The sequence below is a fragment of the Cannabis sativa genome, chromosome 3 (assembly GCF_029168945.1).
Source record: "Cannabis sativa cultivar Pink pepper isolate KNU-18-1 chromosome 3, ASM2916894v1, whole genome shotgun sequence".
Taxonomy (NCBI): Eukaryota; Viridiplantae; Streptophyta; class Magnoliopsida; order Rosales; family Cannabaceae; genus Cannabis; species Cannabis sativa.
This window is the reverse complement of record NC_083603.1, coordinates 60,948,922-60,960,979: the sequence shown is the minus strand read 5'-3', so window position 1 is coordinate 60,960,979 and position 12,058 is coordinate 60,948,922. Positions and strand designations below refer to the sequence as shown.

At 31.5% G+C, this 12,058-nt stretch overlaps 1 protein-coding gene across 1 annotated transcript; it reads right to left on the bottom strand.

Annotated features, from left to right (window-relative positions):
• Nucleotides 1–4,553: 4,553 nt before the first annotated feature.
• LOC115710859 (uncharacterized) lies at nt 4,554–9,388 on the bottom strand. Its single transcript, XM_061112177.1, has 6 exons — nt 9,105–9,388; nt 8,583–8,642; nt 8,368–8,470; nt 7,838–8,092; nt 5,592–5,931; nt 4,554–5,497 (listed from the first exon to the last, which is right to left on the bottom strand). Exons 1-6 carry the CDS (start codon nt 9,183–9,185, stop codon nt 5,356–5,358), a joined length of 981 nt encoding a protein of 326 aa, XP_060968160.1. The 5' UTR covers nt 9,186–9,388; the 3' UTR covers nt 4,554–5,355.
• Between the last annotated feature and the right edge of the window lie 2,670 nt (nt 9,389–12,058).

Sequence of the window (12,058 nt, the reverse complement as noted above, 5' to 3'; positions counted from 1 at the left end):
TCTTACACTATTATGTATGTCTAATGGTGAAAATCCATTAGGGATTTATGTCATTAGAAAAACAAACATGTTAGACCAACAATGAAGATTCGAAATTAAACTACAACTTAATAACAGAAAATAACATGGTTCAATATAAATTCATACACAATTCAGAAATTATAAGTATATAGCAAGTAGGAATGACAAGTGAAAATACTAAAGCTTACAATCCTAAATAATTTCCAAGGTTTTCAACAAACTGATATCAGTGTCCCGTTTAGGCGAGAGTCAAAGCTACCATTCATTGAATAGAGTTGTCAGCTCGTCTAAAATGTTAAACATTCTAGCAACCTTTTATTCGATCAAGATTGGAATTCAGCGTTGTCCCGTTTAGGCGAGAGTCAAGGCAATTCTATCTTATGAGCTTCCACCATTGTTTCATAATTTGCAAGTCAAGTATGGTCGCCACCATTAGGGTGATCCATACCATACAAAACACTTACAAACTACTTATCATGCGAGGTTAAACGGTGCGAAATTGCTAATGAACGTTCCTCCATTAGGGAGGATTACTCACTAAAACAAACGCGGTGTAAAACCCACAATGGAGATCGAATGTCTTAATAATAAAGCTCATTATTTAAAAAGAGTTGTATTTTCTTTGATTCTCTTTATTTATTCTATTTCTTTTAAATATATATTTATTTAATTAAAATTTCCAATTTAGAATGAAAAATTCTAAATATAAATTTTAATTTAATATTTATAAATTTTACTTAGATGGATATGAAATAATATGAATTATTTCCATCTTAGTAATAATTTCCAATAAATATTTAGAAAAATATTCAATTTAAGTTGTTACAAAATTAATTTAAATTAATTTACAACTCAAATTTTATTTTCTATAAATATATATATATTGCATTTCGAAAAATTAAAGTATTTAAGAATACAATTTTCGAAAAATGCATATTAAAATAAAGAATAAATCCTGGAAAAATTATTCTAATTTAATGTTGGCCCAAAATTAATTAATAAAATTAATTTACAACAAAAAATATAATTTTCCTATTTAATTAAATATATAAGAAAAATTACAAATATTTAAGTATGATGATAAAAATCAACTTAAATATTAATTTTCTATTTAATTAAATACACTAGAAAAATACTTCAAGCAAAAATATCACCTATCTAGATTTTCCTTTGACTAATTAATTCAATTTCTAATAATATACTTTAATTCAATTTATTTTAAATTAATCAATAAATGAAAAAATCATTGATTTAAGTTGATCCAAGAATTAATTAAAATAAATAATTAATTTACAACTTAATCTATTTTTCAAGATAAAATTCGAAATTCTAGCATTTAAGAAATGCAATTTCGAAAATTGATTAATAAAATAAAGAAAAAATATATTTTGAAAATTATTTAAATTTAGTTGAAAAAATAAATTTCAACTAAAAATAATTTTCTATTTAATTAAATGTCATGAAAAAGAAATATTTAAGTATGATGATAAAAATCAACTTAGATATTTAATTTTCAAACTAATTAAATGTATTAAATTCAAGAAATAAATAATTAAGTGTAGAGAAGGCTTAATTATTAATTTCTAGTTTAATACTAGGAAAAATATACTTAAAATAAATTGTACCAAAATTAATTAAATAATTAATTTCACAATTTATAATATTTTCCTATTTAATATTAGAAATAATAAGTAGTCTAGAAATAACTCTCTAGAAAATATCTTATTTGACTAAGTATCTTTTCCACAAAATTTGAAAAAATATCTAATTTAAGTTGTATTAGAAAAAATCTAGAACTTAAATATTTTTCAAATTTAAATTTAATTAAATATCAAAAATTAAGTTGTAACCACTTAATTTGAAAATATTCCATTTTAAGTTAATATTCGAAAAGATATTAACTTAAAAAATATCTAAAGAATCTTAATAACCAATGCCTAAAATTCCTCAACTTAATTTTGAAATTTGAAATTCAAAAGATATTCAGATTTAAGTTGGTTAGTTGTAGATAACTAAATATCAACTTAAATAGGAATATTTAATGAAAAATTTAAATTAAGCTCCAGAAAGAATCTAGATGGTTATAATTCTATATTTAATTAAATACAAGAAAATACATATAGTTTAGCTTAGAATAAAGAATTCTTTAAACTATAATTTTCTTAAATTAATTTCAAAATAAATGAAATTAATTATGTTGCTAATCAATTCTATTAGGTTAAACTAGTTTAATTAACCTAGTACAGTTATTCAAATCAGGCAAATGGGCCTTCACAATTGGGGTAGTTTGTGTGAGGGGGTGCTGGGTTCAGTATGTCGTACCCACTTCTATGGCTCCCAACTCTCACACAAGGCCCAAAAGAGAGGAATTTAACCTTAATAAGAACAACTGTTATTAATTGAATAGGCCCAAAAACTATATGGGCCTAAATAAATTCTATCAATAACTATGATAATTTATTTTAGCAACATTAACCTATATGCATCTATAATAAAATTAAACACATAGGCTCACACAGGCACACTTTGGATGGGTCCTATCATGTTGCTAGGTCATACACAGATGAAAGAAGATTGTAAATATACCTGTTACAAATTATTATCTTGACCAAGGGAGCCATCAGATCATTATATCTCGCAAAAGGTAACCATGGCTATTTGCAATCAAGTAATAATAGGTTTTGAAAACTTACAAACAAGCTAAAACACATACTCCTGCAACAAGGTTAGCTGGATAGTTGGATGTAGGATTTATTTAATTTTAAATTAAATAATTAATTTCGAAATAATAAATAAAATATTTATTTTCGAAATATTAAAATAAAATAAAAAAAATTCGAAAATTTAAAAAAAATCTAAATTTAAAATTAAACCTACAATTTTGAAAAATTAGGTTTCAACCAACCTAAATATCATTTCAAAATTTGCTAACTACTTTTAAAAAATTAAATGTTATTTTATAAATAAAAATTAAATAAAAATTAGAAAAGATAAGTTAAATATCTTTTCAAATTTAATTTAAATAAATAAAATAACAAAATTTAAAAGTTAGCAAAATATCTTACATCTATTTAAAATTACATGATTATAAATATCTTATTTTAAATTTAAATAAGGTCAAAATATCTAAAAAGATTTAAAAAAAATCTTAAAAGATAAGATATAATTAAAAATATCTTAAAAGATAAGATATTTTAAAAAATATCTTAAAAGATTTTATAAATATCTTATAAAATCTGACCTTAAATTTAAAAAAAATAAGATATAATCAAATTTAAAAATAAGATAGATTTTTAAGCAAGAAGATAGATACTAATTCTATTCAAATTAAAATTACACTAATATCTTGAATTAAATTTAAAAAATATTAAATTAATTCAAAATGATAATTAGAATTGAATTAGGAATAGTGATAGTATGCTGTTAAAAATAAATAAATTAATTAAATAAGGGTCTCTTTTTTACATTGTTTTGAGTGTATTTTTGGAAAGAGCAAAAAAATAATTTTTGAAAATTTTAAAACTAAGACTTGTTTAGTTAGTTTATTAAAAATAGTTTTTTAGATTTTTTTTTTTTAAAAAATACTTCAATACTTTGAGATCCCGATATAAACTGAAACCTGATCTGATCCAAACTAGTAACCTCGACCCAGTCCTGACATCGACCCCGGACCCAAAACCCGACCTTAACCTTGGTTCTAGACCCAGACACGAACTCGGACTCCATGCTTGGATCCCAAACCCTACAACCGAACCTAGACTCGGAACTAGACCTAAGACCCCACGCCTAGCCCCAAACCTAGACTCAAACTCGGCCATGGACCCTGACCCCAAATCCAAACCTAGATCCAAACCTTGACCTCAGCTCCAACCTGATCCTAACCCTAACCCGGACCCGAACATGAACCTGGACTAGGGCCCGATTTTGGACTCTAACCCCAAACCTCGAACTCTAGTCCTAGACTCGATCATGGACCCATGACTCATACACGGACTTGGACATGGACCCCGAACCTTGACCCTAAAAACTAATATGAAAGACAATGTGCAAAGAGAGAGAGAAAAAATGATGAGAGAAAAAATAATATAAGAAAATAATAAAGAAAAAAAATATTGTTAGATAAAGTGGAAAAAAAATATTAACAAAAGATAAATTGTTTTTAAAATAAAAAATAATATTTTGTTGTTCCCAAAATTTTTGTTTTTTTTTTTAACTTTTTTTTTTAAAATAATTGTAATCTGAAAAGACACGTTTAATTGTACTAAAAAATTATTTCATTAACTTTGTTCTACATCATGTATGAGTAAAAAATGGAGACAAATATAATTTTATAACCATGTTCCAATACATATACAAATTAACTTAGCAAATTAACAAATATATTTAACGCACACAACCCCCTTGCTCGAGATAATTTCTTTATTTTATATGTTTCCTACAAAATAAGATACACTTTGGACAGGAACCTAGGGCACCCTCACTCACACACTCATCTATCGAACTACTTGACCCAACCTTGAGAGGGCAGAGCGTTGCTTCAAAAGTGAATGTTCAAAAATCGACTCAATTGGTCAATCAACACATTTAATCAGAGAGAAAAAAGAACCTTAAAGCTATAAAAACCAATATCACAGCCCCTTCATTCTGTAGTATGTTGCTGCATATTCCATGTCTAGCAGTCAGCTTTCCCTCATTGATACTCCAACCCTCAGCTATAATTCCAGCAAATTAACTTCTATCCCATCGAATGTACAAGGTGACTATGGCAATCTATAATGCATAATCCAAAAAACCTTCACAAATACCAGCTCGAATAGGTTCTCCAAAATTTGTCAATTGATTTCTTCACATTTGGCATGAAACTTCACTCACATTGAAATATCACCAGACTCCTATGCTCCATCGAGATGTTTGATTGCATCCAAGGGTCTTCCTTGTACTTTATTAACCTGACACGAATCACAATATTTTAGAAAAAAAAAATGCAATCATCTCATGTGATGCAGTGTATCAGTAAACTAATACCAGTACCTGTGCCTCTAATTCAGCAATTCTATGTAGAGATGCCTGTTCAATGCAAGCACGGAGTTCACGCTCTTCTTCTAACAAGCCGGTAATATGGTGCCTAAGTTCAGCCATTTCTTGAGCTAAATCCTCTGCTTCATCTTTTGCTTTCAACTTTTCTTCTCTCAACTCTTCCTGATGCATAATAGTTTAAAGGTACTCGTGCAAAGACAAAAAAGACCATCAAAACTTAGAAAAGTTTATATGTGACTGAAACCTCACTAAATCATGAATATAGATGCCTTGTGTTAAATGCCACTTTGTAAATATTTATACCTTTAGCTGCTCCACCATAAGCTCATATTCTTCAATTTGCTTTGCCATTGTTTGCATTTTGTCCATAATATATTTGTTTGGCCCCAGAAGCATTTCAAACTTTGAAACCAGTGAGCTTATGATTTCTTCACAAGTGCTACAGAAATAAGTTAAAATGTTCAATGTAAGATGAAAACCGTTTAATACAGAAGCATAACTCGTTTAAAAACCTTTAAGTAATAATTAGATACCTCATTTCTTCTGACAAAGTGAATTTGCTCTCTAGTTCATCAAACAATGGTTTTACATTGAGTTGTGAAGCATGCTTTGCAAACCGCTTTTCAAGCTTTTGCGAAAATGTCCTAAAATTTGTATCTAATGTCTTGAGCTTTTCCCGTAGCTCTTTATTTTCCCATTCTAGGTGTTCAATAACTTTCTGAGCATCTTGAAATTGACCCTCAAGCTCTCGGATCAACTGAGTTGTTATAGCTTTTTCTTGGAGAGCTTCTTTCCGTACTTTCTCAGCTTCAAAGTAATTCTGCTCCAAGGCCACAATATCTAGCTTCATGCTCCCTCTTTCACACTGGGAGTCTAATGTGTTGGAAATTATTTTACCAGGATCTTAGATCTACTCACAAGTATGTTTATTAACATCCTAAATAAGAACTTTCTAAAACGATAAATTAAACACATATAAAGTTTAAGAAACCTTACATTGGGTGCAGCGGAATAATATGACTCCTTCCGTTCAGGTATCTAGCCCTTGATTCCTTTACGTAGCGAGCATTATCAATATCTGAACCTGGATCTCTTTCTCTGAATCTTTTATGCTGAAACTCCTTTGCTGATGATCTTTCTTCACGATCTTCCTCACTATGATTGAGGTATCACTTGCTGTGTGTGGGCACTACTCATACACTAAGAAATTTTGAAATTTCAAGAGGGAAGAGAAAGAAGAAGTGGCAGCTAAAGATAGGGAGAGAGAAAGGCTCAGGTTTTTCTCTGAAGGAAAAATAGAAAATTTTAGTGTAATTTTCCTGAAGCCTTCACTATCTATTTATAGCATTCCACTAGGGTTAGGTTTGAATTATTTGGCATTAAAATAATGAAAATATCAGTTTAAATTTCCTACAAAAGTGGCAGGCCATACACTTAGTGGATTGGGCCTTGCTTTTTGCAATTTTGCAATTTTAACACCTTTTGTATCTGATTTTCTCAAAAATGCCAATTTCCTAATTCAACCATTTAAATGCCAATTCTAACTATTTAATAACTATAAATAATTATTAAATAATATTGTCATATATCATATTCATTAATTGAACCATACAAAGTATCATAATTAACAAATATGCCCCTATAAACTCTTTCTTTACAATTTCGCCCTTACTTAGTGAAAAATTCACAAATAGACATAGTCTAATTTGAGAATTATAATTGATTAATCAAAACCAATTACATGAGTCTTACAAGCAATATTATCTCAACTAGTGGGGGGACCATGGGTCTATATAACCGAGCTTCCAATAAGTAGATCAAGAATTTAGCACTAAAATTCACTAACTTATTAATTCTTCGTTGAATCCACGCATAGAACTTAGAATTGCACTCTCAGTATATAGAATGCTCTATATGTTCCACCATATAGACACATCATTAGTTATCCATTGTTATAATCCTAATGTGATCAATGATCCTCTATATGAATGATCTACACTGTAAAGGGATTAAATTACCGTTACACCCTACAATGTATTTATTCCTTAAAACACTTGACCCCGTATAAATGATATTTCAGCTTATGTGAAATGAGTACTCCACCATTTATGTTCGTTTGGTCAAGCTCGAAGGAGATCATCCTTTGCTTACTATTTGCCAGATTGAAGCTATAGATTCCATGTTTATGCTAGCGCTCCCACTCAATTGCACTACCGTGTACCCAAAATGTACGTATCACCCTGACCTAAAAGTAGGCTTAACTAACAAATCAAAGAACACGAATAGCCTCTCGAGATTGAGCCTAATCATATCAGGATTAAGATCATTTGATCTAAGATCAACTAGGCGATATTGACTTGAATAGATTTTACGGTAAGTTTAATTAAATCTAAGTCAAAGTTCGATATCGGTCCCTTCCGATGCATACTCCATGCATCCAACCTGAGCTTTACTTTAACCAATGCTCTGGAAAGAACATATATAGCACTTCTCCAAATGCAAGTAAACTCTGTTGTAGATTATCATATCAGTAAAACCCTATGTCTGATAAATCTAGGAAACTTTATTCACATAGTCATGTTTACTTTCCAATGTGTTGACGGCACAATAAACAGGATCAAGTATGTGAAAAGGGTTTCAGATGAATTTATACATTATGTACATATAATCATGAAATAAATCATGTGAACCATGCAACATTAAATGTTATTTCTGATCTATATTAATAAGTAAATCTGATTATATTGAAATGAGTTTTATTTAGGGCATAAAACCCAACATAATGTTATAGATGAAACCAACTCCCGTAGATTTTCTATGCACAAAGATGAATTATGTAATTCCACTTCTTTGTTTTCTAGTTCCTGAATCAAGAACAAGCACTCTGAACTGGACCTCTTCAGTTCCTCTCTTAACCTCTCGACTATCTTCTGTAAAGTCTCCATGTCTGCTAATTTAAATTCAAGGTAGCGTATATGCTCTTCTAGACAATCTACCTCAGTGTTTCTAGCATTTAGATGGTCTTGTAGGTAATCTGTTATAAATTATAATTGGTTAAGTCTAAACCTATCATTGTTTTTATTGAGTTTAATTGCAACTGCAACTTAGTAGAGGAAACAATATTTTGGAGATTCGAATGGGCTGCGACAAGTTTGAAAGTTCTGGGTCATGCATGGATACATAGCTCTTAGAAGTATCTGATTCAAAGACTGTGATTTCCACAATACATGATGATTCAATCAAATAAATCACAAAATTATATTACACCTAGAACTAACAGAGTAAGCAAATGACAAGTTAAAGAAGTACCAATTTCTTGAGAGAAGTTCATGAGCTCTTTCTCTAATGTTTCAATATGCTTCTTGTCCTCTGTACGGCCTGTCGATAATGATGTCACATGATTTTCTAGTCGCTGCATAAAAAATTGAACTCAAAAACTCAAACAGTAAAGGACAGGAAATGCATGAGAATCAATAATTGTAAACCATTACACTAAACTCGTTAATGCAGCATCATGAACTTACCCTAATTAATTCAAAGCTTTGTGATTGCGACTCTTTCAACATGTCTTTCTCCTTTCTTAGCTGCAAACAAACCAATGGATGATGAATATTATTCCATAACGTGAAACAGTATTCATGGACATATAAACTAGGGGATATTTTCCTACACAATAACTCAAGTTATGGTAATGGGTTAGTTGTATTATCAAATACTAGCCATTCCAAATAGCACGGGAATTACATGGACAACATCTCTAAGGAACATGACAACCAATAACTGTAAACTTACAAGACCCCCACCAATCATCATATTCAGAAGAAAATGTGTATCTCAAAGTCTTCTGCTCATCACCATTTCATTTTAACATATATAAAGATTTCATATGCAGAATGAGAATCAATACAGTCACACACGCACACACACAAATGTTTAAACTCTTAAGTGTTTAAGCCTTAGAAACATATTGTAACCGAAAGAGCATTTTACTAAAAAAAATATCTGAGAGCAATTATCTGAATAGTTTAACAAGAAACATATGCTACCTCTCTACATCTTGTTCCAATATCTAATAGTTCTTCAATATCGAAAGCGCTTTCACTTTGACTTCTGTTGTGGCTAGACATTTGTGTGAGATAAAAAAAACAAAATCTTAACCAAATGTGCCCATTCAATGGATACCTGCGTTTAAAAACAAACTCAAGAATCCCATCAATAAAAAGTATTATAAATTGAAGAGATCAACAGTAGCATTTGTAGAACAAGACACCAAACATAACTATCGCAACATACATTACTCATGATCATAAATGTCGTCTCCCCTAATTGGCTATGATTTAGCAATATATAAGAGTCTTGTGGGGTAGTTAAATTTGCAACAGAGATAAAACATGAAAGTGGAATTTGAAAACTGAAAACTACATCACAATTAAAATATAATTACTTAATTGGAGCTCTAATCCTGGGTCCTAAACTAACTCTAAATTAAGGGCAGGAGAAACAGGATTGCATCACACACTGCACATCAACATTAATAACAATGGAAAACAGGGATGGGTTTGGTTTGATTCGGTGCTAAAAAGGAAACCCTAAAACAGAAACTTCATATAACAGAATGTAGTATACAGACCAAAAGTGAGCACTGGTCTCAGCAGAACTAGTTCTTCATGGTACATAAAACATTTGTATACAAAAATGGAGAGAGTACAGGGAGAATGGTTAGAGAGAAGCTTTTACCTAGAGAAACGAAATTAGGAAGAGTTCAGAGTTGGAGTTGTGAATTATTGTTTGATTGAGTTCAAATGATTGGTTGGTGGAACTTGGAAGAGAGGAGGTTTGGTTGGGACAACAAGAAAACTCGAATAAATAAAAATGGGAGGTTTTATTTGAAAGTTCAAATTCTTGGCTGGGGATGAAGTGTATTTCATCGAGAAAAATGATGTGATGATTATGATGTCCGACTGTCCCTCAGTCTTGTCTTCTAAGGCTGTGTCTGTTATGCTCTAAACGACATTCATTTTGTTTGACTTCCAACACCACCTCATTCAACGTGTCTCCTGCCCTTGTAAAAAAAATTGTGTACAAAAGATGGTTTTTTTTCTTTGTTATAGGGAGAATTTTTCACCTAGAAACTCGAAATCAGACTTCTATAAAAATGACTTGTAGACTCACTCTCCTCAAGGAGGGCTGAGATGTCAGTGAGAGACCTCGTGAGTGCCAGCCTTGCTTCAAATAGACTCAGCGGGATGATGTCACCTTGACAGTGTCTATTCGCATTCGAGTAGCTTGCATGAAGTAGGACCGAAGATTGGGTTAAGACTCGCATATACCAAGATATATGCGAGGACTATAAAGGTCTTCCTGCGAAGAAGTAAAGATCGCTTTTGTACTCAGCGAGATGCTTCGGATGACCTAACAACCTCGATAACCCGATAAGGACTCGCATATCTTAAGTTATCGACTTACTGCAGGATGTCTGTATAAGCGATTCGAACAGGACGCAAACATCCCAAGACTAGACTAGTCTTGTGTGCATCTTAAGCCTGCGAGCTTATGCGAGAATATGAGCAGGCAACTCATATTATAGAATTCGCATACGTTGTTGTATTTAGTGAATTGGGCCGAAACTGTTCTTCATTTATTGTATTTACGTTTTTTATTGATTTAAATGTTATATTCAATGTACAAACGGATTGATAATGAAATCAATCGCTATGTAATCAAAGGACACTTGCTTTGTATATAAATGAGTGATCCAACATGAAATGGACAAGATAGAAAACCCTTGTAACAGTGGACTAAGCAGACCGTGATCTGACTGAACCACTATATTTCCTTGTGTTCTTTATATTTCCAGTACGTCTATGTGTTCATAGCTTGAATACTCGCTATTCGAGTTTGAGTACTCACACATTTATGTTTATATTTTTATTATATTATTTATTTTGGTGTTGTCTAAATTCCTCTAACAACATTCTTTAATTATCTCCAATTCAAATTGTAGCTTTATCTAACTCCAAAGCCAACTTAGCAAGCTTTTGGGAAAAATTGTTAGCAGTGCGCTTCATATGAGTAATCGAGACATTGAGGAAGTGAGATAAAACTAACTTAATTTGCTTGATAAGATTTCCAAACAGAAAGAGATCCTCTTTGGTGACAGCTTTACAGTTTGTTTTTATCTGATGAGGAGGAAAGTACTCTTCTATGCACCAATGAAGAGAATTGAGAATGGACTTGGCTTCGAGGATTGTAGCATCTCCTCCCCTTGTAGAGGAGAAGCTATCGCAGCAACAACTCCTCCATTACTGTTGCGAATTATTCCACCAAGACCAGCTTTAATGTGGTTGTTCGAGGAGGCCACATCTGTATTGAGTTTGAGAAGGCCATGTGGGGGAGGAGTCCAGGTGACGGTGGCATTAGACTTGGCTTCTGGAGAGGGTGTATTATGAATAGCAGTTATTGCTTTGTAATCTGCCAAGTAGTTTTCAGCGATGTTGAGGATGGCATGAGATTGATCCATTGTTTGATGCTTAATCTCCTTGTTCCTGTTATGCCAGACAAACCAAGATATACAAAGAAAAAACTCCACTTCTTCTTTGTTCATGTTAGAAAAAATATTAAAAATAATTTCATGAAAAAAATAGTATTTGAAAAAGTGACGATAGAAAATTGTATATTTCCAAACTCTTCTAACTCTCTTGCAAAAGAACAGGGCATGAGGAACTGATTCAACCTCTCTACCACATCAGACACATAAAGGGGATTGGGTTACTATCTTCCTATAGGCAAGGTTCTTATTAGTTGGTAGGGTGGATGTGGAAGCTCTATACGCAAAGTGTTTTAGTTCGGAAGGGAGATTGAGATGCCAAAGAGCTTTCCACCAAGGCGAGGGAGAAAAAGAGGAAGGGATGTCAGGAGGGGAACTATTCGAATAACTTAAGTGGTAGCCTGCTTTTACCGAGTAAGTTCCTAATTTTGAGGATTTCTAAATGAGATTGTC

Bases quoted from the DNA above. Each gene is read 5' to 3' on its own strand.
- LOC115710859 (XM_061112177.1), bottom strand. From the start codon at position 9,185: ATGTCTAGCCACAACAGAAGTCAAAGTGAAAGCGCTTTCGATATTGAA. The intron at 8,471-8,582 runs GTAAGTTCATGA...TTTTTTATGCAG, and splicing joins AAAGCTTTGAATTAATTAGG to CGACTAGAAAATCATGTGAC. The intron at 5,498-5,591 runs GTATCTAATTAT...TTATTTCTGTAG, and splicing joins ACTTTGTCAGAAGAAATGAG to CACTTGTGAAGAAATCATAA.